The following is a 22,915-nucleotide window of genomic DNA, read 5'->3' as shown; positions in this document are numbered from 1 at the left end:
GCAAGCGCGAGATGCAGAATTGGCCCTGTACCACCCACATCTAGAGTCCTGTGATTGGCTCAAGTCTTCTCCGGAGCTTCCTATTGGTCATGAGTATGGAGCATGCGCACTTCGGTTGTGCGCTGGTTAGACTCCCCGATTTTGCTAAGCCAGGGTCCTGCGTCGCAGGTGAGAGCCCTGGCGGCAGCGGTTCCCAGCTGCAGGCCCAGCTGGGACGCAGCAGAGGCCATCGGGGGTTTGGGCGTGGGTTCGAAGGTCGGCTGGGGTCCAGGGGTACGCGGTGTTGCCCTCCTGCACGGGGTCGCCGGGGCATGGGGTCTCCTCCGCCGCGCGATTCTCTTCCGCTGCGCCTGCGGGTCTGGAGCCGGGGAACCTCCGCGGAGGCGTGGCTGGCGCCTTCGTCCGCCAAAGTTGGGGCCCCGAGGTCCTCGGGACAGCGTGCGGCTCGCGAGGTTATCCGGCTGTGACATCTGGATAACATCTTCGCTGAGCCTTGGACTTGCAGGGTCTCCATGGCGTTCGCTTCGCTCTTCAGGCACTTAGCTGAGCACCTTGTGCCATGCTGTTCGGTTCCTAAGAGTAATTCAGTTAACATGTGAAGGCTTTTTGTTTGTGCTTTAGGTAAGCTAGAGGAGCATGAAAGTATAGGTGTTTGTTCACCAAAAGCCAGTATTTTGATTTGGATTTCATTTTTGTCTATAAGTTGACAAGGGTCAGCCTCTGTTGATTTTACCCCCGGTTGACTCTTCAGGGGGAAAAAAGAAGTTAGGATGGAAATATTTTTTTTTCTTTTCATTACCATATGCACTTTTGATACTAAAATGATTAACAAAAAAATACATAAGACTTTTTTTAAGTGACATTATGGCTTGAGCATTGCTGAGGTGATTTGTGTGTCATATCCTTTATCAGGTAGGTAGAATCCTAATTTGAGGACTAGGGAGCTAAGATTCAGAACATTTAAGTAGCTTTCCTACAGGTGTTCACTTCTGAATGACAGTTTGGGGACCCAAAAGTAGCTTGACTTCATAATCTGATTTCTGAACCATGAAATTAGAACTTTAGTCTTGTCTTCTCCCTACTTTTGATGAATTCTGTGTTATTTAGGTTTATTTAAAATCAGTGCAAAAAATAAATTTAGAGAAGGCTTTCATATTGTGTGAATATTGTTTCATTCCTTTATGAAAATTGAGGTAGAATTCCTATGTTGAGGTTATTACTACTTCATTAAGAAGAAAATTTCCCTTTTCCTGTTTCTGTTTTTCAGTGTCACTCTCATAGTCACAGCACATGCCTCGTGCAATGAGGAGGTTCTTGTTATTATACGCTACACAGCGAGGCCAGGCAAAGGCCATAGCAGAAGAAATAAGTGAGCAAGCTGTGGCCCACGGGTTTTCTGCAGATCTCCACTGCATCAGTGAGTCGGACAAGGTAAGAGATGTCACTCCAGTGGACTTCACAGTATCTTATGCTTCAAAGTATTTTGATTGGGAACTGATGTTAAACAAAGAAAGTGGCTCTATACCAATTTTAACCAGCCTTTTTTTTTTTTTTTAAACAGAAGTAAACATATAAGTTAGGGTGAATGATCTCAGACTGAAAAAAGCAGCTACTTGTCAGTAAATGGTAGCAGTAGCATCTTCCTTGTTTATCTCAGCAGTGGCTATGAGAACAAAGGAAGTGTGTGTATTCTCATGAAGGTTGAGCTTTGCAACTCATGAACCTCAGAATCCGTTCTGATTACCCAAAAAGAACTTGCGATTCATGTTAGAGTTCTTCCAAATGAAGGACTACTTGAGTTTTTTGTGAAATAGAATTCCAAGTAATGGTGTAAGGATCTGGGAAAAACCCTGCTGCTTAAGGTCAGGGACTCCTTGTTTGTATATTTATTTAGTCTCTGCTGAAATTCCTGCCTTATGATACATAACACTTTGTTCTTCTTTTTGTAATTCTGAGACCTCCAAATAGTTCTACCCCAGACAACTAAGGTGGTAACAGTTAGCGAGGACTTTGTACCACCAGAGGAAAGGCGAACCCCTGAATACTCAGGTTTACTTCAGTACTTGAGAACTATCTTGCCAGTGCCTTGTCACTCAGGTTCACAGCCTCTGGCCTCTCATGTCAAGTTCACCATACTGTTCAACAAAATAGGTGAATTATAAATTCAGCTTTTAGAAAGAGACTCACCTGGTTTCTTTAGGCAGCACTGCCAGAGTGACTCCAGATTCTCTCACAGAAAGGGGGCTCCCTTTAGGAAGCTACCAGACAGTGGCCTCTGTCACTCAACAATAATGTAGACTTAGTGTGCTATGATGGATTACAACGTGAATCAGTCACTATGTACTGATAGTCTCCTAAAACAAGCCCTAATTAGATCCATTGGGTTGACCTCTCTAGCTGGGTCGGGGTAGCTCTCTACTTTCTCATTCATAGCAGGACTTGTCAAGCTGAATCAACTTAGATGAACTGTGCACAGAGTTGGACACAGAACTTGTGCAGTGTTTTGTGAACATTTAATGGCCTAGGGAAAAGTCCTTCAGGAGTGAAAAGTGAGATTGAGGGTTTAGCTCAGCGGTAGAGTGCTTGTTTTGGATGCATAGGGCCCTGGGTTTGCTCTGTAGCACCACACACACAAAAAAATAAATAAAGTTAATTTTTTTTTTTTTTATTTCTTTGGACCCAAATTAAATTACACTTATGAGCAGTAGACTCCATGGAGTCACAAGAAGAAAGAGTGGTCTACTTGAAGTGTTTAAATTTGCATTGGAATTAGAAGAAAGAAACCTGGTTTTTTAGAATTAGGATTGCTGATAAACTCAGGTTACTGCTGCTAGCAAGCTCTGTTCCCTGGAGCTCTGAAAGAGTGAGTTGGTCTTTATCACTAGGTCCCTGATGGGTGGGGTAGCACTAGTGCCTGTGTACCTCTCTGCTTTTGTGTCATGTGTTGCTGGAGCTGTCAGAGCCACTGTGTTTTCACTGTAGTCTGTGTGCTGGAATATTCTGTGAAGCTTCCTTGCTGACCTGCTGTTTTAATCCCGGGTGCTTGCTGTCTGTTCTATTTCTATATCTCCCTCCCCCTTTAGAAAATCTTTCTGCTTGCTTTTTTACTTTGTTTTAAGAAGTCATTCCCACCAAATTAGTTGCCTCTCCTGCTGAACATCGGAGTTTTTAGGCACATCATCTTGGAAGAATTTACCCTGAATTTATCAGCAATCCTAATTTAAGAAACCAGGTTTCTTCCTCCTATCTTCATTTATTTGCCTTATAGATCAGAGCTCACTTTAACATTTGCCCCAGGGCACCATGACTGAGAGGTACCAATCATACTTATCTCTTCTCCTCTTGATGAGCATCAGCAAAACAAACGAGTGGCTGCATTAAGAAATATCTTACTTTGCGTAACTTGATTAAACAAGGGCACCTGGTCACTGGATGGGGACTGGTCACTCTGTGTGCATCTCCAGTTACTTGGAAAGAAGAACAATTGGGAGAAAATTGTTATAGGATTGTAGAAACTAGTCCAGTTACCTCTCTGGCTGGTGTGTTAAATGACAGGTGACGTGGCATTAGGTCCTTCACTTGATAACCTTGTTTTGTAGTATGATCTAAAAATGGAAAGAGCCCCTGTCGTCGTGGTGGTTTCTACAACAGGCACTGGAGACCCCCCTGACACGGCCCAAAAATTTGTTAAAGAAATACAAGACAAGACACTGCCTGCTGATTTCCTTGCTCATCTGCGGTATGGATTATTGGGTAATGGACTCTATTTTCTGCTTTTAGTGCTATTGTTGACTTTTAACTCTGGTTTTGATTATATTTCTCAAAACCATGAAATATAATCATATGAGTTTTGTCTTTATTTTTATGTAAACATTATACATATATAAAACATGTAAGTGTGAATAATGTGCTGCCGTGTATGAATTCTTCAGTATTTACCCAACAGTAATGTCTCTGGGGCACCTCCCAAGTAGCATTCTTAAGCAAGGATGCATATCAGATTCAGCTATGAAATACTTTCAGAGTATTAGTGGCTGGGCCTCTCCCCAGCCTACTGAAACAGAACCCTTTGCTGCTGTTTTACTGTTTAAAACAACAAAAGCAAGCCTCAAAAAGCTCGGAGGTGATTCACTCACCATCTAAGAACCCTTCCTCTAGGACGGTGGCTTTCAGCTCCAGCTGCACAGTGAATCAGCTGGAGCAGTTCTTGATAGTTCCTTTACTTGGGACATGTCCATTCAACCTGTTTTCTGAGGTAGTGGTCTGGCGTTGGTATTTTAAAAGCTCCCAGGTAATGCCTCCCAGGTTAAGAAAACTGGCCTGGGCACTGAGGAGCCGTTCAAAGAAATGAAGATAAAGGATTGGAAGGACCAGTGTGGGTGCTGAGGGCCCATATTCCTGGCTTGTGTTCAGTGTCGTTCATCTTTAAGGATTATTTTGGCAAGACGGTGTTTAGCAAGGATGGATTTTGCTTTGATAAACAACTGATTTAGAAATTTGAGACTAACCTTGGCTGTTCACTGGTATTTTTTAACATGATCACTAGAATATTTTACAGTGTTTTCAAATTTTTTTTAAATTGAAGTTTTTCCAGTTTCTACTTTAAAGAGCTAGCACATGTTGCTTTGACATTTTCTCAAAAATGTATTATGAAGTCTATACTTATGGGTAGCCACTCATTCTTGTGGACCCAGCAACTTCTCTTCTTGTTATTTGGAAAGAACAGGAGATCATTAAACAACTAAGGGTTTAAGTTTTCAATTCCAACTGAGTGAAAATTTTGGTTTGTTTTCTTACCATGAAACAGAAGCAGTTCTTGCTTTACCTAAGAGACATTTTACAGAAACTGCTCATCTGCAGCGGATGTGCCTCTGTGCTCTAGATCAGGAGTTATAAATGCTAAAAAGAGCCAGATAGTAGTATATATAGCCTTTGAGGGCCATGAGGTTTCCATCACAGCCGCTGGACTCTACTGTTGTAGCCTCAAAGCCACCTTAAGCAATGTGTAAGCAAACAGACTTGGCTGTGTTCCAGTAAAACTTTATTGTAGAAATGCTAGTGGATGGGATACGGCCTTATTTAAAACAGGGTAGTGGAGGGGGCTGTGGTTGGTAGACCCCTGCTTAGGATCAGATGTATGTAGATAAAAGATATCGTGGTCTAAAAGCTGTGTTTTTCTCAGAACAGTGGTATTTGTTTATAGTACCAGTGTATCTGGTACATTTATGTTATAAAATAGAGGGACATTTTCTGCTTATTCAGTATTACTCAGGAAAAATGGTCACTTACCTCACCTGTGACAGTATGAAATAGTTTTGTTTTTAGGTGTTTTATTTATCTATTCTTTTAATCTTTGTGTGTACTAATATCCATTTGGACTCTTTAGGTTTGGGTGATTCCGAATACACATACTTCTGTAATGGAGGAAAAGTAATTGATAAACGACTTCAAGAGCTTGGAGCTCAGCATTTCTATGACACTGGACATGCAGACGACTGTGTGGGGTAAGGGCGACGTGCTTCTGTTTACTCCAGTAAAGTCTTACTCATACGTGGTGAAAGTTGGTGGGTTTACAGAGTGTGTGGTTTTGAGGTTTAGCACTCATGCTTGGCCTTGAGAATCTTTTATAGTTTTAGCTTTTTGAGTGCCAGGGTCCAAGAGAAAAGCCGGGGTTTGGCTTTCTTGTTTTGCTGATATTTTGTGTGTGTGTATTCCTGTCTCTCTCATCCTTCTCAGTCTTTGTTAATGGAAACAGTTAGAAAAGTGCCCCAGCACAGTTGTCCTTATCTTGATGGGGTTTGTAAAGTCAGGGCCTGAGCAGGTCAGGCATCACAGGAAGACACACCAGAGGGCCTTCAGCCTGGCTGTGTGGCCGGGCTGTGTCTCTTACTGTCCTCATGGCCTTTGCCATCCCACCAGTCAGAAGTGTGCGTTCTCTTATTCTTGCTCTTGGTTTGTTTGTTTTGAGATGGGGTCTTGCTGTGTTGCACAGGCTGGTTTCAAATTCTCATGCAGTCCTCCTGCCTCGGCCTCCTCAGTCGCTGGACTTGAGGCACACGGCACTATGCCTAGCTTTATTCTTGTTTGTGCAACTCAGTATTCACCCCATGGCTGCCTTTCAACTTGGGTGTTTATTCAGAGATTCTACAGGTGCTGTCATGTTGCTGCTTCGTCTGGATAACGGCATGCATACTTTTTGTTTCTTTTTAAACTAGGTGCATGTGTTCAATGAATTTTCATTCACTGTATTAATAAATAAACTGTTTATGAGAAATGACAAATCCAGCAAATGGCTTGCCTTCCTGGATTAGAGGATGATGGAGACTCCTCATGTGTCCCCTTACCTGGACCTTCCTGCCCACTCTTCCTTCCTTTTCTACTCTGTTATGCTGTGGATTGTTTCCAAATCAATGTGTTCTTCATTGTGACAAAACATTTCTTGGACTGTTACCTTTTATTTTTGTTCTTTTATTTTGAGCTTTGTGCCCTGCCAGGCCTCATTGACATTAAATTTGTGGTCATGGTGAGCTGTGACCAGTCAATGTCGCAGTGCTTATGTTAATCCCACACATTTCACGTGTCTTCAGAGGCTCTTTACTCTTTGCCCATTCATTAGATTAAATATTAAAACGTTTGAATGTATATCTCTATAGTCTGCACCTCTTAAATTGCACCTATTGATTTTTTCCTTTTTCTAAAATTAAGGTATTTTCCATAAGCCACACTCCGCCATGCTGAAGGAGCTGAAACGCACACTGCAGTCCAGGCACCTGGGTCGCAGCCTTGGTCCCCCACTGACTGCAACCTTGGTCTCTTCAACTCTTTGTGCTGAGGTTTCTTCCTCAATGAAATAGATAATAGTAGTATTTACTGTGTTAGCTTCTGTTGGATGAAGCAATGCACTTTAGTCTCTTAGAATGTGCCATCATAACAAAGCTGGCTTTCTCAATAATGGATGTTGTCACCTTAACAGTTCTGAGTTATGAAGATGATGTGTTACTGCTGAACCCATATTTTTATAAACTTGCTTTCACAAAGGCTTGTGGGGATAAATGCAATGTATAACCAAATTTTAAACTGTGCCTATAAACATCTAATAATGATAAATTGTAACTTGACTCCTGAGAAGATAAAGTTCTGAAACGTCTTTTCTGGAAGGTTGTTTGTGAACTAGAATTTGATACCTGTGTTTGTTTGGGATGATGTGATAAAGAGGTCATTTTCAATGTCCAGACACAGTCTTCCTTATCCATTTGCTTTATTTAACCTAAGGGTATATGGGAATGTTATTGTTCAGTTACACTTTGTTTGTAATAACTAAATCGCCACACTTTAAGAATTTATTTCTGATTAATTCAAATTTCCTAAAGGATGGTTTGTTTCTTTCTCTGAGGTCAGCCTCCCTAGATATTACCAAAGAATTATTTAGAACTGATAGGTTTGAGTGTTTTATTTAGTCCAAATAGTTGGCATTAATCCAGAGTGATTTCTTGGTCGTATTTTAATATGTCGGAGAAGGATAAGTAAATTAGCCAGGCAAAAAAAAGGTGCTGTATTCAGTGGATCATCTGACCTTAGAATAGCCTCAGATTTTGCCTATGTTCTTTTACTTCATCAGATCTTAAACCTGCTCCTTCAGAAATTAAGACAAATTATGTTCCTGTTGTCATATAACTGAAATATCTTCTTGCCTCACTTCATTTCTTGACCTCTTTACCTGCTCATTTTATGGCTACAGTACTAATGAACACATTCTGCCTTTTAAAACTTAATCATTCCTAAATATTTCTTATGTTCTTAATAGTCCTCATATTTGGTTTTCTAACAGTTGCATGTGACATTCTGCTGAGTGGGTGGATCCTGTCCTTACCCTGTTGCTGTGTTCCAGTGGACACTTGAGCATTTGTTTCTTTTCTCTTTTTCATCATGTGCCAGTTTAGAACTTGTGGTTGAGCCTTGGATTGCCGGACTCTGGGCTGCCCTCACGAAGCATTTTAGGTCAAGTGGAGGACAAGAGGAGATGAGTGGAGCTCTCCCAGGGACATCAAAGGCCTCCTTGAACTCAGATCCTGTGAAGCCACCACTATTACACATTGGGTCACAAGTTGAGCTGCTAAGATTAGATGACTCGGGAAGACAGCACTCAGAGGTTTTGGAACAAAATGAAACGAATAGAGGTCAAACAAATGGTTTGATTGAAGACTTTGAACCCTCACTCATCCGCTCAAAACCCCCACTCTCACAAGCTTCTCTCAGTATTCCTGCTTTACCCCCAGAATATCTACAGGTGCATCTACAGGAGTCTCTTGGCCAGGTGAGCAACTTTTCTTTATGTTTTGTGCTATAGTTATGCAACTATGGGCATGTTTTTTGTTTGTTTGTTTTTGTTTTTTAACACAGGTCAACAAACTAGTACTCCCCTGTCAAATGCCTCTCTGTTGAAAATAAGTTTTGTTGGTGTACAGCCATGCCCATTTTTTCTGTCCTCTGTCTGTGGCTGCTTTTGAGCTATGGTGGCAGAGTTGAGTGGTTTATCTTTGGCATACGGAGCCTAAGATGATATTGGCTAGCCCTTCCAGAAGAAGTTGGCCTGCCCATGTATTACACAAGAGTTGGTATTACAGACTGAATGTCCTGATCCTAAAATCTAAAATGGTCTGAAATCGAAAGCTTTGTGAGTGTTAATGTGATGCCACAATCAGAAAATTCCACTCCTGACTTGGTGTGATGGGTTGCACTCAAAATGCAGGTGCCCTGAAGACATTGCATAAAATTACCTTCAGGCTGTGTCTGAGGCATTCACGAAGCATAAAGAAACTTTTTTTGTAGATGTGGGTTCCATGTCCACCATACCTCCTTAAAAAGCTGTGTGGAGCTCAGTGGTGGAGCACTTGCCTAACATGAGCAAGGCCCTGGGTCACATCCGCAGCACTGAAAAAATGTTTATATATATATATATATATGGAAAATTGTCTATTTTAGAAAAAGATATCATTATGTTTTGCAAATATTCCAAAATCCAAAATATTTTTGTCCCAAGCATTTTTTCCTAGGAGATACTCAACCTGTATTATGTTAAAGAAGTAGATGGTCTATTTTGCAAAACTGATTTTTGGATTTTCATCTTAAATTTATGAGTCAAACAAAGGTAAGTTTTATGAGCAGTGAAGAAATTACCTCAGTAGCTAAACTTAAAGGACTTATTTACAATGTAGTCTCTTTCCAGTGTGAATTTTTGATGTTCTGGGATGCTTTAACTGGGGGCTGGGGGTCATTATTTTTTCTATTATTATTATTTTTTATATATTTATTTTTTAGGTGTAGATGGACACAACACAATGCCTTTATTTTTATGTGGTGCTGAGTATCGAACCCGGGTCCCGCCCATGCTGAACGAGTGCTCTACCGCTGAGCCACTGTCCCAGCCCTTTTTTCTATTATTTATAGACATGTCATTGTCTATATTAAGTCTCAAGATTTTTGAGTTTCATGTTGACTGATAGCTGATTTTTCTGCATTAGAGCCAATATGTGGAACCCAAAATTTCTTCAACATGTTTAAAATAAATTTACAGTGCATGAACTCTTTTAATGTGGGGCCAAGCCCTCTTTCTATAGAGTTGCTGATTGGAGTTCCGTGTGGACATTCTAACATAAATCACACTTTTAATGCAACTATAACCATTTCTAGTTTGTACTTTTATTTTTTTTTAATAAGATGGGCTTTTGAGGAACGGTTTGAGTGTAGCATCTTTCTAATACATTAGAGCTGCTTGGAAAGAGGTTGCTGCTAGAAACCTATTTAGCGTTCAGATAACTTTATGTATAAACCACCATGGGTTGTGATTTTGTGCTTTTTCCTTATTATTTTGTGAATTGTATAAGTGAGATGATTGTAAGTTCATGTTAATCAGGCTTAGGAATGGAAGCCGCACTGTCAAGTAGCCCCATCTGTGGGCCAGGGGCTCGCACATGGCAGAGGTGGTAGTGCTGATCTACCTGCATAGGTGGAAGGAGGGCCTTTTGAGTCTCTTCTGTGGCAAGTGTCATTGTGTAGGCTTAAGTTATAAATTGGTAAGGTAGTTAAAGGAGTTTAACCCTCTGAACTCTTTAAGGAGACTTGTATAAATCTGCTGAAGCATGTACTCCATGTAGAGGTATTGCCCTGATACTAGAGGCTCTCCTGGGTCAGGTGGTATGGAGCAGAACCTCCCGTGGGCACCTTCCCTTGACTGCTAGAGAGCCCTGTCCCGCTCTGGGCCACTCAGCTGGTGTTCGCAAGACAGCAGCCCTTCCCAGTACGCAGTGTTCTGCCCCAGTTCCTGAGGAGACTTGTAGCTATTCTGTTCTGCTTCTTCTAGGAGAAGTGAGGTAAAATGAACACCAGTGTGGCCTTTACTCAGGAGGACTTCTCTTGATTTGCAGGCTCTAGGCTCCCTAAAAACTGTAGTGTCCTTTTGCATCCTTAGGTATACATAGGGCACTGCTCTTACTGAAGTCTCTGACACACTAGCCACACCTTGCTTACACAGTCTGCCTAGCACATGCCATGGGAAGGTGACCCATTGTAGTACCTTGCAGGGAGCGTTGTCATTGCCATGAGTCACAGTTGTGACTGTATCATCTGTTCCAAGGGAGAGGGTGCTGGGTCTGGCTCCCTTACAGAAGGCAAGGGGAGAACCATGTTGGCTAAGCCATTGTCCAGCATGTAGGCCTGAGGCTGTGTGAGTTTGCTCTGTCAAACCTGCCCGGAGGCTGCAGCAGGCTGCTGTTAACAGTCACCAGGGTCCATCTGGCTATTATGAAAACCAGAGCGGCAGTGGAGCTGGAGTTAAGATGAGACTGTCCCCTGCATACTTTGGTTTGCAAGGGTAGCGTTGCCCTTGCTTTTCCTCCTGGGATACTGCAGTTTTTCACTTTCTGTCTTGGTGAAGTGGGAGATGGTGTCAGATTCAAAGGCTGCTTCTTGGCATCCCCCACAGGCCCAGTACCCACAGGGGTACTGTGCTAGTTGCTGGGTGACCACTGGAGGGGCAGGACCCAGGGGACTCTGAGCTGGACCTGGTCGAGGGCTCCATTAACTACCTGGCCCCCACAGGGGGCTGTGAGGACACCTTGGGTCCCTAGGTGACAGTATCAGTTTGGACCTTCTTGTAGCGGACCCTGAAATGTTTGGGCATTTCCCTTGGCCCAGTGTACGTTTTCCTCTGGGAGAAGGCCTGGGAGTTGTGTCCAAGTACAGTTGTTATGTCTGGTCTCTCCCTACAGACTCACCTTCCTGTGGTCATTGGAGTCCAGGGCTGGGTACTGGGCTGGGATTCTATGCCTTTTTGGAGGGGTTGCTCACAGCTTGCTGGTCGTGTCTCCTTGATTTATTTTTATTGTCAAGACTGATGTGGTGTGCTTGTTGGCTGCTCATTTGTGTTGACCCTCAGGGTGCCACTTTCTCATTAATCAACTCTGGTTCCTCGGGGCAGGTGCCCTGGCCGCCTCTCCCTCCTTTCCACTTGCTGTGGCAGTGTGCCCACCTGTCTGTGCTTGCTCGTTGCCCCCAACTGCCCTCTGTTCTTTGCGGTGCTGCCTCTCCTGTTGTTGTTGACACCAGCCCCTGCAGAGGCCAGCTCTGAACTTGGTGGTGATGGTGGTCTTCTGGTCAGCAGAATAGCCCTGATGGCCTTGGCAGTATTGTATCTTTCAGTGCTCCCACGGGCCAACTCCCATGGGTGGTGGGTCTGCATTACCTCCACTCTGACAGGCCCCCTCCCGGCCTTCTACTCCTTCCTTCAGTTGCTGGCATGGCCCTGTAGGTCTTTTTGTCATGCTATGTATAGCTCTGACCTTTTCCTTTTAGGAGCTATGCTGTGAGTACAGTCACATCATCTCTAGGGGCTCCTGTGGGGGTGTGGAAACTCGTGTGCTGGGAGAGTGCTCCCAGTTAAAATTCCTTACCTGCGTTTATGTTCCAGATCTTCAAACTCCATCCGTGTGCCCGCTTCTGGTCCTGTCAGTGCTGTTGCCCTGTGCTGGGCTTTCCTTGGGGGATAGTCCCTGGCCTGCCTTAGTGGGCCCAGCACCTCATCAGCCAGGTGTATTACTCTAGTTACTGCAACACCCAGGGTAGGAGGTGGCGTGCAGGGATGGGGCACAGCATGTCTGTGGGCAGAGGCTCCTGCATTATCCTGTGAGGAAGGGAATCCTTTCCCTTGGTGCAAAGCTCTGGCTGCATCAAGGGGATTGGGATCCAAGAGTGTCTTCCAGATGTCAGGGATTCATGCTGTCAGTTCAGTCTGTCCTTACTCTTCTCTTCCTCCAGGGTCATGGGCTGCAGGAGGTGAAGGCCTCTTTGGAAGCTACTGAGGATGTTCTGCGGTCTTCACACCTAGTTTTTAACTGCAGTTAATTACTTCAGTCGTTTGCATTTTCCAGAGTGAGCACCAAGCGTGTGGAGCCACTTGTCCTGGGGCTGTTGTCAGTGCTCCTTCCCTCTCCACTTCAGCCCTTTTCACCTCCTGGCTAATGCATTTGCTTCCACTTGTACTCTGTCCGCTTAGCAGGCACGTTGGTACCTTAGGCCGGGGCTCGCTCTGTCCCATCTGTTGTCCGGCGTGAGAATCTCCCTGTCACCGAGGCAGGTGATCAGCTCTGGATTCCCATTTAGCATTGTTTCAGATTACTCTAGCACAGGTATTCATGGAATGGGCAGGATTCCCAGGAATCAAACTACGAGATGTTTTTAGGCAGCCTCTTGGGATTGTCACCTTGGGGACCTCAGGAATGAAACCAGGCCTTGGGGACAGTGACAGATTTGAGCTGGAATAGAGTCTCAGCGGAGGCCTGAGCCAGCCCCATTGGGTTTTCTGCAGCTGTCTGGTGCTGAGCCTTGTCCCGACTTAAGGCGAAGGTGATCAGTGTTGGTGTGTCTGCTTCTGGGAGGAGGTGCGGCTGGGTGCTGCAGCGGGGCACATGCTCTCTGAGGGGCGAAGCAGGGTGCTCCCAGCACTCCTCTAGAGCCAGGTATCCAAAATCACTTGGTCAGCACTTGTTTAAATGTTGTTTTCTATTTTTAAACATAGAGATAATCATGTTAGAAAAGGAATGGAGGTAGGACAAAGAATTGGGTTCCTTTGCATTTTCTTAAGACAAATGAACCACTAGATGTGTGTATCTACTAAAATTTAAGTCAATGAACAGTAATTAAGATGAAGAATTCAGTTCCTAAGTCATCACACCGTTCACAATTCAAGTTCTTAGCAGCCACCTGACCAGCATTGCCCAACAAGAGGGCATTACTTTGACCATCTTCCCGGGCATGTCCACCCTTAAACATGGGTCCTTTACTGTAGGACCTCCTTTTTGAGGTTTTTGCATGTGTACTATTTTCCTTTGCATAACGTATGAGGAAGACTGAGACCTTTATGTGAAATTGCTAGTATTAGTGTTTTCTATTTGTATTTCAGAAATTCTAAAGTCTAATTGTGTTGTTAAGTGCATGTGAGCTGATCTTGTGAAAAGTTAGGTCTGTATGTCTGTTTACCTTAGAAACAAATACTGATTAGCCAGGAAGCTTCGCAAGATTACATGGATCTCGCAAGGTCACTGGGTGAAGGAGGGGTGTATTTGAGAATCACATTTAGCTGCATTTATCACCCTTGTTCTCAAGGAGGAAAGCCCAGCGTCTATGACTTCAGCAGATCCAGTTTTTCAAGTTCCAATTTCAAAGGCAATCCAGCTCACTACAAATGATGCCATAAAAACCACCCTGCTGCTAGAGTTGGACATTTCGGTAAGTCACAGAACTTCCTTCTTCACACAGTTACATTGTCAGAATGTGCAGGGAACCAGGTGATTCTTGGTTTCTAACACTGAGGAATCTCTGGAAGGACATGTTATGACGGGCATCAAAACTGTGCTTCTGTTTGCATGGTGTTGAATAGCTACACATTTCTTTGAACATGTTAATAATACATATTTGTACTGTTACCTTGAGACCTTTTATTGTATATTCTGATATTTCATAAAGAGGCAGGTAGCCAGTTGCTGAGTGGCCTGTTTCCCTCTGAGACAAGGAATGCAAAGTTATACTCTCCTGTCCCTTTCTCCCCACGGGAAAGGAGCAGAGTGAGGAGAAGGAAATGGAAAACCAGGGCCGTGGACTTCCTTAGCTACTTCTGGTCATACTGGGCATGCCCATATGAGTTTTTATTATAGGAATTTTTACACAGATTGTGTAGCACTAAAGTACCTTATTCCTTCAAAAGTAAGGAACGTCTGACTTATATTCCATAAACGTGTAGTAATGGGGGGAAAACTCTGGATAATCTAGAGCTTATCACCTGCCTTGGTAACAGGGAGATCCTTATGCTGGTCAACAGATGGGACAGAGTGAGCTCTGGCCTAAGGAAGCAAAGTACCGCTAACTTCTACCAAATTTCTTTTTTAAAGTAGTTACTAACAAAAGTATGGTTGCTTCATCAATTGAGTCCATTTGTTAATTTCTTTTTTGCAGAAGAATTCCTTTCTAGGTTCTTATATTAAAGAGTAATGTAATGAATTTTTTTTTTTTTATCTCACACCTAAATTCTTTAAACTTACGTAGAATTCATTCATTTTGTTTCTTCTCTAGAAAACAGAGTTTTCCTATCAGCCTGGAGATGCCTTCAGTGTGATCTGTCCGAACAGTGATTCGGAGGTTCAAAACCTCCTGCACAGACTGCAGCTCACTGATAAACGAGAGCACTGTGTCCTTCTGAAAATCAAAGCAGACACCAGGAAGAAAGGTGCGGCCTGTGCCAGGCTTGCTGGGGAGTCACTGGTCAGTGGGCTGCCGCTGTGTCCCGAGAGTGCCAGCGTCCTGTGCGATGGCTGCTCAGATACTGGGACTCTGTCACCATTGGGGGCACAGCACTAGTGTTGCCACCTGGAGACTGTAATGGATTTTACACTTATTGGACACTTGTGGGTGTGAAAGGGGAAGGTGACAGAAGTCTTTGAGAAGTAGTGGCCTAGAACCTGTTTAGAAAATTCTTTATTATGTTTGCTTCTCCAAGCATACTATAGTGATGCAGCCACATCAAGTTTATAGCAACTCAATTCCCAGTAGACTTATGGAACCAACCTAGGAGTCCCTCAACAGATGAATGGATAAAGAAAATGTGGTATATATACCCAATGGGATATTGCTCAGCTTTAAAGAAGAGTAAAATTATGGCATTTGCCAGTAAATGGTTGGAGTTGGAGAATATCATCCTAAGCTAAATAAGCCAATCTCCATAAAACCAAAGGCCAAATATTGTCTCTAATATGCAGATGCTAATTCACAATAAGATGGGGGTGGGGCACTAGGGGATAGATTACCTTAGATTAGGTAGATGGAAGTGATGGGAGGGGAGGGGAGGGGATGTGGGGATAGGAAAGACAGTAGAACGAAACAGACATTATTACTGTGTGTGTATAAGTGACTACATGACCAATGTGATTCTACAACATGTACACTCAGAAAAATGAGAAATTATATTCTATCTATGTATATGAAAGTACATAAATGCTTTCTGCTGCCATGTATAACTAAAACAAATTTAAAAATTAAAATAAATAAATAAATAAGTTGTTTTTCCCATAGTTAAAAGAAGTGAATTTCCTTTTTTTATTTCATCTTGAATTCATAATATTTTTTAAGGTGAGGTTTTTCTGCCATATTGGGCAATTTTTAAATTTTTTTATTTATATATGATAGCGGAATACAATACAATTCTTATTAAATATATAGAGCACAATTTTTCATATCTCTGGTTGTATACATAGTATATTCACACCAATTTGTCTCTTTATACCTGTACATTGGATAATAAGGATCATCACAATCTACCATCATTAATAACCCCATGCCCCCTCCCTTACCCTCTAACCCCTCTTCCCTGTCTAGAGTTCCTCTATTTGTCCCATGCTCCCGCTCTCTATCCCACTGTGAATCAGCTTCCTTTTATCAAAGAAAACATTTGGTATTTGGTTTTTTGGGATTGGCTAACTTCACTTAGCATTATCTTCTCTAACTCCATCCATTTACCTGCAAATGTCATGATTTTATTCTCTTTTACTACTGAGTAATATTTCACATTTTTTTAAAAGAGAGTGAGAGAGGAAAGAGAGAGAGAATTTTTAATATTTATTTTTTAGTTCTCGGCAGACACAACATCTTTGTTGGTATGTGGTGCTGAGGATTGAACCCGGGCCGCACTCATGCCAGGCGAGCGCGCTACCGCTTGAGCCACATCCCCAGCCCAATATTCCACATTTTTTAAATCCATTAATCTACTGAAGGGCATCTAGGTTGGTTCCACAGTTTAGCTATTGTGAATTGTGCTGCTATGAACATTGATGTGGCTGTGTCCCTGTAGTACACTGTTTTTAAGTCCTTTGGGTATACAATGAGGAGAAAGGAATAGCTGCGTCAAATGGTGTTCTATATTGGGCAAATTTGTGATTAATTAAACATTCATAAATCATTTGCACTTTGATAGCATCATGATGTCAAGTGTTGCAAGTGGTTGTATTTTGAGGAGTGCAAGATACCTTCCCAAAATGTGTTTTGGATTCATTCTCCTATTTTCTCCTTCACGAACTGTCTTCACTTGAAAAGGAGCCACTTTGCCCCAGCATGTTCCTGAGAGGTGCTCTCTCCAGTTCCTCCTTACCTGGTGTCTCGAAATACGTGCCATTCCTAAAAAGGTATTTCTCTATCTTCTCTGTGAAACTGTTTTAAATGTGCTTAGAACTTACTAAATAGACCTGCTGTCTACCCTTTGAAGGCTTGAAAACATGGCTACACAGCGTGCCTTTAAATTAGTTCCCAGGGAGATGTGGAATCTTCCTATTGTACAGGCAAATAACTTCATGTTACGTGTAGGAGGATCATGAAGAGATTCATAAAGCTGGTCTCTTTGTCCCTGCGTTTTCACTTTCATGTATTACATTGATCCGTGATAGGCCTGGTGCTTTGCAGTGCTCCTTCTTCCCTCTTGATGCCAGGAAGCTTATGAGAAGCCTGCTTGCCACCACCTGAGTTGCTTTCTTTTGGCTGACACCATGTAATCACTCATTGCTGAGTCAGAGTTCTTCAGGGAAGCTGGAAGGCTTTCAGTAGGTTACATTGGCCTTTAGATGAATTCAGAGCTAGAACTATCCACTAGGGGTCAGCATTTTACCAGGAGTTATATTAAGAAAATACTCCTAATTTTTTTTTTTTTTTTTCCTTTTTTGGTCGGGGTACACTGGGGATTGAACACAGAGGGCTGGGGCTGACCCCAAGCTTGCAATCCTCTTGCCTCAGCATTCCAATTTTCTGTAATTACAGGTGTGCTCTGCCATTCCCCACTCAAGTGGTATTAATGGATAAGTTTTCTGGGCTGTGTATTGGCTTGGATTTTACTGAGCATAAAGAGTGCAATTAATAGGGTACTCTCTCCCCAGTGTGGTTTTTATTCTGTTTCATTAATGTGTTTATTGAATTTCTAGTCTTTAGGAAGCAGATCACTTTAGAGAGACTGAGTCCTAGATGTAATTTGAGTAAATTTAGAATTAATTCTCTGTGATTAAAAACTTCTTGATTAAGTTTGGTAAATTAAGTTTTGGTTACTAGCATCATTTTAAAAATTTTTGCAAAGTACATATATGGATATATTTTTTCAGTATCACAAAAATAATATGCTCATTGTAAAAATTATGCATGTAGAAATAGTCCAGGAAAAAAACATGTCAGAAAGATAATGCACCATGATCAAGTGGGGTTCATTCCAGGGATGCAAGGTTGGTTCAACATATGGAAATCAATAAATGTAATTCATCACATCAGTAGATGCAGAAAAAGCATTCAACAAAATACAGTACCCCTTCATGTTCAAAACACTAGAAAAACTAGGAATAACCTGAACATATCTTAACATGTAAAAGGTATCTATGCTAAGCCCCAGACCAACATCATTCTAAATGGAGAAAAATTGAAAGCCTTCCCTCTAAAAACTGGAACAAGACAAGAAGAAGGCCCTCTTTCACCACTTCTGTTTAACGTAGTTCTTGAAACATTAGCCAGAGAAATAGATGAAAGAAATTAAAGGGATATGGATAGGAAAAGAAGAACTCAAATTAACACTATTGGCCAATGATATGATTTTATACTTAGAAGACCCAGAAAATTCCATCAGAAAATTTCTAGAACTAATAAATGAATTTAGCAAAGTAGCAGGATATAAACGCAATGCCCATAAGTCAAAAGCATTTCTATATATCGGTGACAAATCCTCTGTAAGAAACAAGGAAAACTACCCCATTTACAATAGCCTCAAAAAAAAAAAAAAAAATCTTGGGAGTCAATGAAAGAGGTGAAAGACCTCTACAATGAAAATTACAGAATGCTAAAGAAAGAAATTAAAGACCTTAAAACATGGAAAGATCTCCTTGTTCTTGGATAGGCAGAATTAATATTGTCAAAATGGTCATACTACCAAAACCACTGTACAGATTTAATGCAATTCAAATCAAAATCTCAGTGACATTCCTCACAGAAATAGAAAAAGCAGTCATGAAATTCATCTGGAAAAATAAGAGACCCATAATAACCAAAGCAATCCGGTGCAGGAAGAGTGAAGCAGGTGGCATCACTATACCAGAGCTTAAACTATACTACAGAGCAATAGTAACAAAACAGCATGGTATTGGCACCACAATAGCCTTGTAGAACAGTGGTACAGAATAGAGGACACAGAGACAAACCCACGTAATTATAGTTATCTTATATTAGACAAAGATGCCAAAAACATAAATTGAAGAAAAGATAGCCTCTTCAACAAATAGTGCTGGGAAAACTGGAAATCCATATGCAACAAAATGAAATTAAACCCCTGTCTCTCACCGTGCACTAAACTCAACTCAAAGTGGATCAAGGACCTAGGAATTAAACCAGAGACTCTGCACCTAATAGAGGAAAAAGTAGGCCCAAATCTCCATAATGTTGGATTAGGTCCCAACTTCCAAAATAAGACTCCTATAGTGCAGTAAATGGGATAGATTCAAACTAAAAAGCTGCTTCTCAGCAAAAGTAACAATCAGTAAAGTAAATAGAGAGCCTACTAATTGGGAATAAATTCTTACCACATTCACGTCACTAATCTCTAGAATATATAAAAAATTTAAAAATCTTAACATCATAAAAACAAATAGCCCAATCAATAAATAAGCCAAGGAACTTAATAGACACTTATTAAAAGAAGATATATAATCAGTCAATCAGCAAATATATGAAAAAGTGTTCAGTATCTCTAGCATTTAGAGAAATGCAAATCAAAATCCCTCTAAGATTTCATCTCACTCCAGTCAGCTATTAAGAATACAGACAACAATAAGTGCTGGTGAGGATGTGGGGGAAGAGGCACACTCATACATTGCTGATGGAAGTACAAAATGGTGCAGCCAATATGGAAAACAGTATGGAGAATCCATGGAAAACTGGGAATGGAGCCACCATTTGACCCAGCTATCCCTCTCCTTGGTCTATACCCAAAGGACTTAAAAACAGCATACTACAGGGACACAGCCACATCAATGTTTATAGCAGCACAATTCACAGTAGTTAAACTGTGGAACCAACTTAGATGCCCTTAAATAGATGAATGAATAAAAAAATGTGTTATATATACAAAGTGGAATATTATTCAGGATTAAAAGAATAAAATCATGGCATTTGCAGGTGAATAGATGAAGAATATGATGCTAAATGAAGTTAGCCAATCCCAGTGACAGCTAGGTTGTAATCATTTGCCAAGACAAAAACTGGATGTGTTCTGAGATAAAATCTTGAGCTACAGAACTTTGTGGTCATACTCTGATAGTCTTGATAGACAATTTGGGATTGTATTTGTGACTGATCAGGTTGCTTAAGATAGAGCAAAAGTGACTGAAAATTGAACATGGCAGTAGAATTTTCTGAGCAGGCCAAGATGAAAGCAACTAATGAATCAAATTCAGTTTTTCTGGCAGCATTCCTGGTGATTCTCCCTTTTCCTTGCTTAGCTGGGTGAACTCTGGGCCTGACTTGTGCTAGGCATGTGCTGCACCACTGAACCACACCACCCACGCCTCCAGCTAGACGTTCTGATCGTTTTACCTGCTTTACAGCTCGGCTCACTAAGTTGCTTCCTTCCCCAGGCATTTTTGCGGGCTCTTGCTGACTGCACCAGGGACAGTGCCGAAAAGCGGAGGCTGCAGGAGCTGTGCAGTAAACAGGGGGCAGGGGATTACAACCGATTTGTGCGCGATGCCAGTGCCTGCCTATTGGACCTCCTGCTGGCCTTCCCATCTTGCCACCCGCCGCTCAGTCTCCTGCTCGGTGAGTCCTTGCTGCCCGGTCCCTGGGTTCTTCGGGATCTGAGATGCCAGTCCCTGTGTGGCTTTGTGTCGGAATCCCATGCAGGGGTTGTGCCCACGTGGCTGACAAGTGGCAGTGGATAGCATCCTTGTCTTTAGGGAGCAGTGACATCTGTGCTGCATTCCAGGAGCCAAAGATTTCTCTTCCAAGCTTTTTGATTCCCTCGTTTTTTTTCTTCTATTAATGTCCCTATCATTTTCTTTCTTAACAGAGCCAGTCTTAATTTTTTTTCTCAGAATTCATCATTTGTAATTTATTTTTTCCAGGAGGTTCTTTTGCCAAATTTTATCTAAAAATGAGCTAAGAGAAAATTATCTTTGACAAAGATACTGAGCACCATATTTAACTGACAGAGGTTGACGAGCCATGTACTCTGTGTAGAGTGCAGGTGTGTCCCCATGGCTGCCCAGGTGTAGGGTCCTTCAGGAGCAAAAGGGGGCTCCTCTTGTACCTGTACACGTCCATTACTGGGGTGGGGGACAGGAGGCAGGCTCATCATAGGTATTTCAGATGCAGGTGGTCCCGCAGAGCGCCTGGCTTGTGGTTTTGGCATGTCTTGGTTTTCTGTGGGGGCTATAAGTAGATCTTTGACATTTGCATGTGTCTTGTGACCCGAAGCCTATCTGGGCCTCTTTAGTCCTGGACCTGCCAGGGGTCCGCTGATGCGTTCACAGGGAAGGGCGCGGTCCCCAGCAGGTCAGGCTGGCTTTCTCTTCCGTGTTGGCGCTCTTCCACTTGGATTCTCAAAATGATAAAAAGGTAAAATATGTGCACTCAGTCATGAGGCTGTTCCTCACCATCCTGCCTTCAGGCTGTTGCCCCAGCTTTTCAGTTAAGTTTTATTGATGGCATCAGGTACAGATCCTAGGTCAAAATACCACCGAAAAAATTTAACTATGTTAAAAAAAATTACATTGGGGCCTATAAAATTTTTAAGTTATTTTACAATTTTTTAGGAAAAATTAATGCATCTAAAGCTTAATGTTAAGGTGAGTCCTTTAATTATTTATTAGAATTCTAAGCCATTCTAGATGGATTATTTCAAAGTTTTGCATAAATACTATTAAAAATGTATCATAATACAAAAATTTCAAAATTTTGTTACTGTTCAATTCAACTATTAACTTAAATTGCTTTTATAAGAGCACAATCTATGTTTCTTGAAACCACTGAATTTCTGGTTTAAAAATATCTATAACCATAAGCACTTGTTTTTTAATTGTATGAATACATTTCCTTTGTTGTTGTTTTAAGTTGTAGATGGACCCAATATTTTTATCTTTTATATGGTGCTGAGGATCAAACCCAGTGCCTCATTTGTGCAAGGCAAGTGCTCTACCATAGAGCCCCAGCCCCAGCCCCACATTTCCTTTTTAAACTATTTATCTGCCTTAAGTATTTTCAATAATCCTTGCAATAGTGGTTTCTGATTCTTTTGAGATCTTGACTTTATTTGATCCTGAAAACTCTGGACACCTCTCCTGAGAAAAATTGTACATACATGTGAAGTTTAACGCCTGGTGTGGTGGTGCACACCTGTAATTCCAGTGACTTGGGAGACCAAGGCAGAGGAATCTTGGGTTCTAGGCCAGCCTCAGAGACTCAGTGAGTCCCTAAGTAGCTTAGGTCCTGTCTCAAGGAATAAAAAGGGCTGAGTATGTAGTTCAGTGGTAGCGAGCCCCTGGGTTCAATCCACAGTACAAAAGAAAAAAAGCTTAGTTAGTGCTTTAATTCTGAAGCCCATTTGTGGACCATATTTTTAGTATCTTTTGATTTATCAAACCAGCATATTGGTAGAAATAACTTTATTTCAAAGTAAGGCAATGCACATATGAAATTAGAAGGGAAAACTTAGTAACTTTTTACTTAGACACAATGAATTTATAGAGCTATAAAATATGACTTAAAAATATAATGTAAATTATTTCAGATACTTTCAAAACAGGAATCAATTTTAGGTCTTAATTTTTTTTAACGAGGTTATTTTCCATAATAGTGAATTGATAATTGCTTATTTTTTTTCTAGAACATCTTCCTAAACTCCAGCCCAGACTGTATTCATGTGCAAGGTATTAATATTTGTTAACATATAGCATCTTTCCCCCAAAATTTATGAAACTCAGACTTCCAGTCCTTGGTGACTGCTAATTCATTCAGCGGAGACTTAATTTTTCTTGTGGAAGATGGGCCAGGCGTGGTGAGGCACGAAGAGGAGGAGCTGTGGGACTCCAGGCCTCCAGGAGCCCACGTTGAAGACCTCAGGTGGCTTCCTGTCATCGCTGATGTTTCCTCCCGCAGGGCAGTAGGCCCCTGGGCCCTCCCGTCCCCTGGGTGACAGCGGAGGGCAGGGAAGAGAGTCCACCTGCAGGACATGTGTGGTGAGCAAGGCACAGAGGACCGACCACCTCCCTGCTCCGCCTCCTCCCCTCTTAGGTCCCCTTGGATTTTCCCTGGGTTCTCCCTGCTGCTCCACAGTGACAGCACAAGAATAGATTATTTA

The 22,915-nt window shown here is 42.0% G+C and overlaps 1 protein-coding gene across 2 annotated transcripts in view; it reads left to right on the top strand.

Moving 5' to 3' along the window:
- Positions 1–26: 26 nt before the first annotated feature.
- Mtrr (5-methyltetrahydrofolate-homocysteine methyltransferase reductase) overlaps positions 27–22,915 on the top strand; it is a 30,427-nt gene continuing 7,538 nt past the window's right edge. The window contains exons 1-10 of one of the 2 annotated variants that reach the window (XM_078018462.1): positions 27–168; positions 1,268–1,431; positions 3,600–3,753; positions 5,387–5,504; positions 7,936–8,314; positions 13,660–13,782; positions 14,623–14,776; positions 16,636–16,724; positions 20,196–20,376; positions 22,442–22,484. In XM_078018462.1, the coding sequence (XP_077874588.1) occupies positions 1,291–1,431; positions 3,600–3,753; positions 5,387–5,504; positions 7,936–8,314; positions 13,660–13,782; positions 14,623–14,776; positions 16,636–16,724; positions 20,196–20,376; positions 22,442–22,484 (1,382 nt within the window). In that variant the 5' untranslated portion in view covers positions 27–168; positions 1,268–1,290. The remainder of the gene's footprint in view (positions 169–1,267; positions 1,432–3,599; positions 3,754–5,386; positions 5,505–7,935; positions 8,315–13,659; positions 13,783–14,622; positions 14,777–16,635; positions 16,725–20,195; positions 20,377–22,441; positions 22,485–22,915) is intronic. The other variant, XM_078018461.1, reaches the window with a different exon arrangement.

This window comes from Ictidomys tridecemlineatus, chromosome 1 (genome assembly GCF_052094955.1).
Source record: "Ictidomys tridecemlineatus isolate mIctTri1 chromosome 1, mIctTri1.hap1, whole genome shotgun sequence".
NCBI classification, from domain to species: Eukaryota; Metazoa; Chordata; class Mammalia; order Rodentia; family Sciuridae; genus Ictidomys; species Ictidomys tridecemlineatus.
The sequence above is the reverse complement of the archived record's forward strand: the minus strand, read 5'-3'. Positions and strand labels throughout refer to the sequence as shown.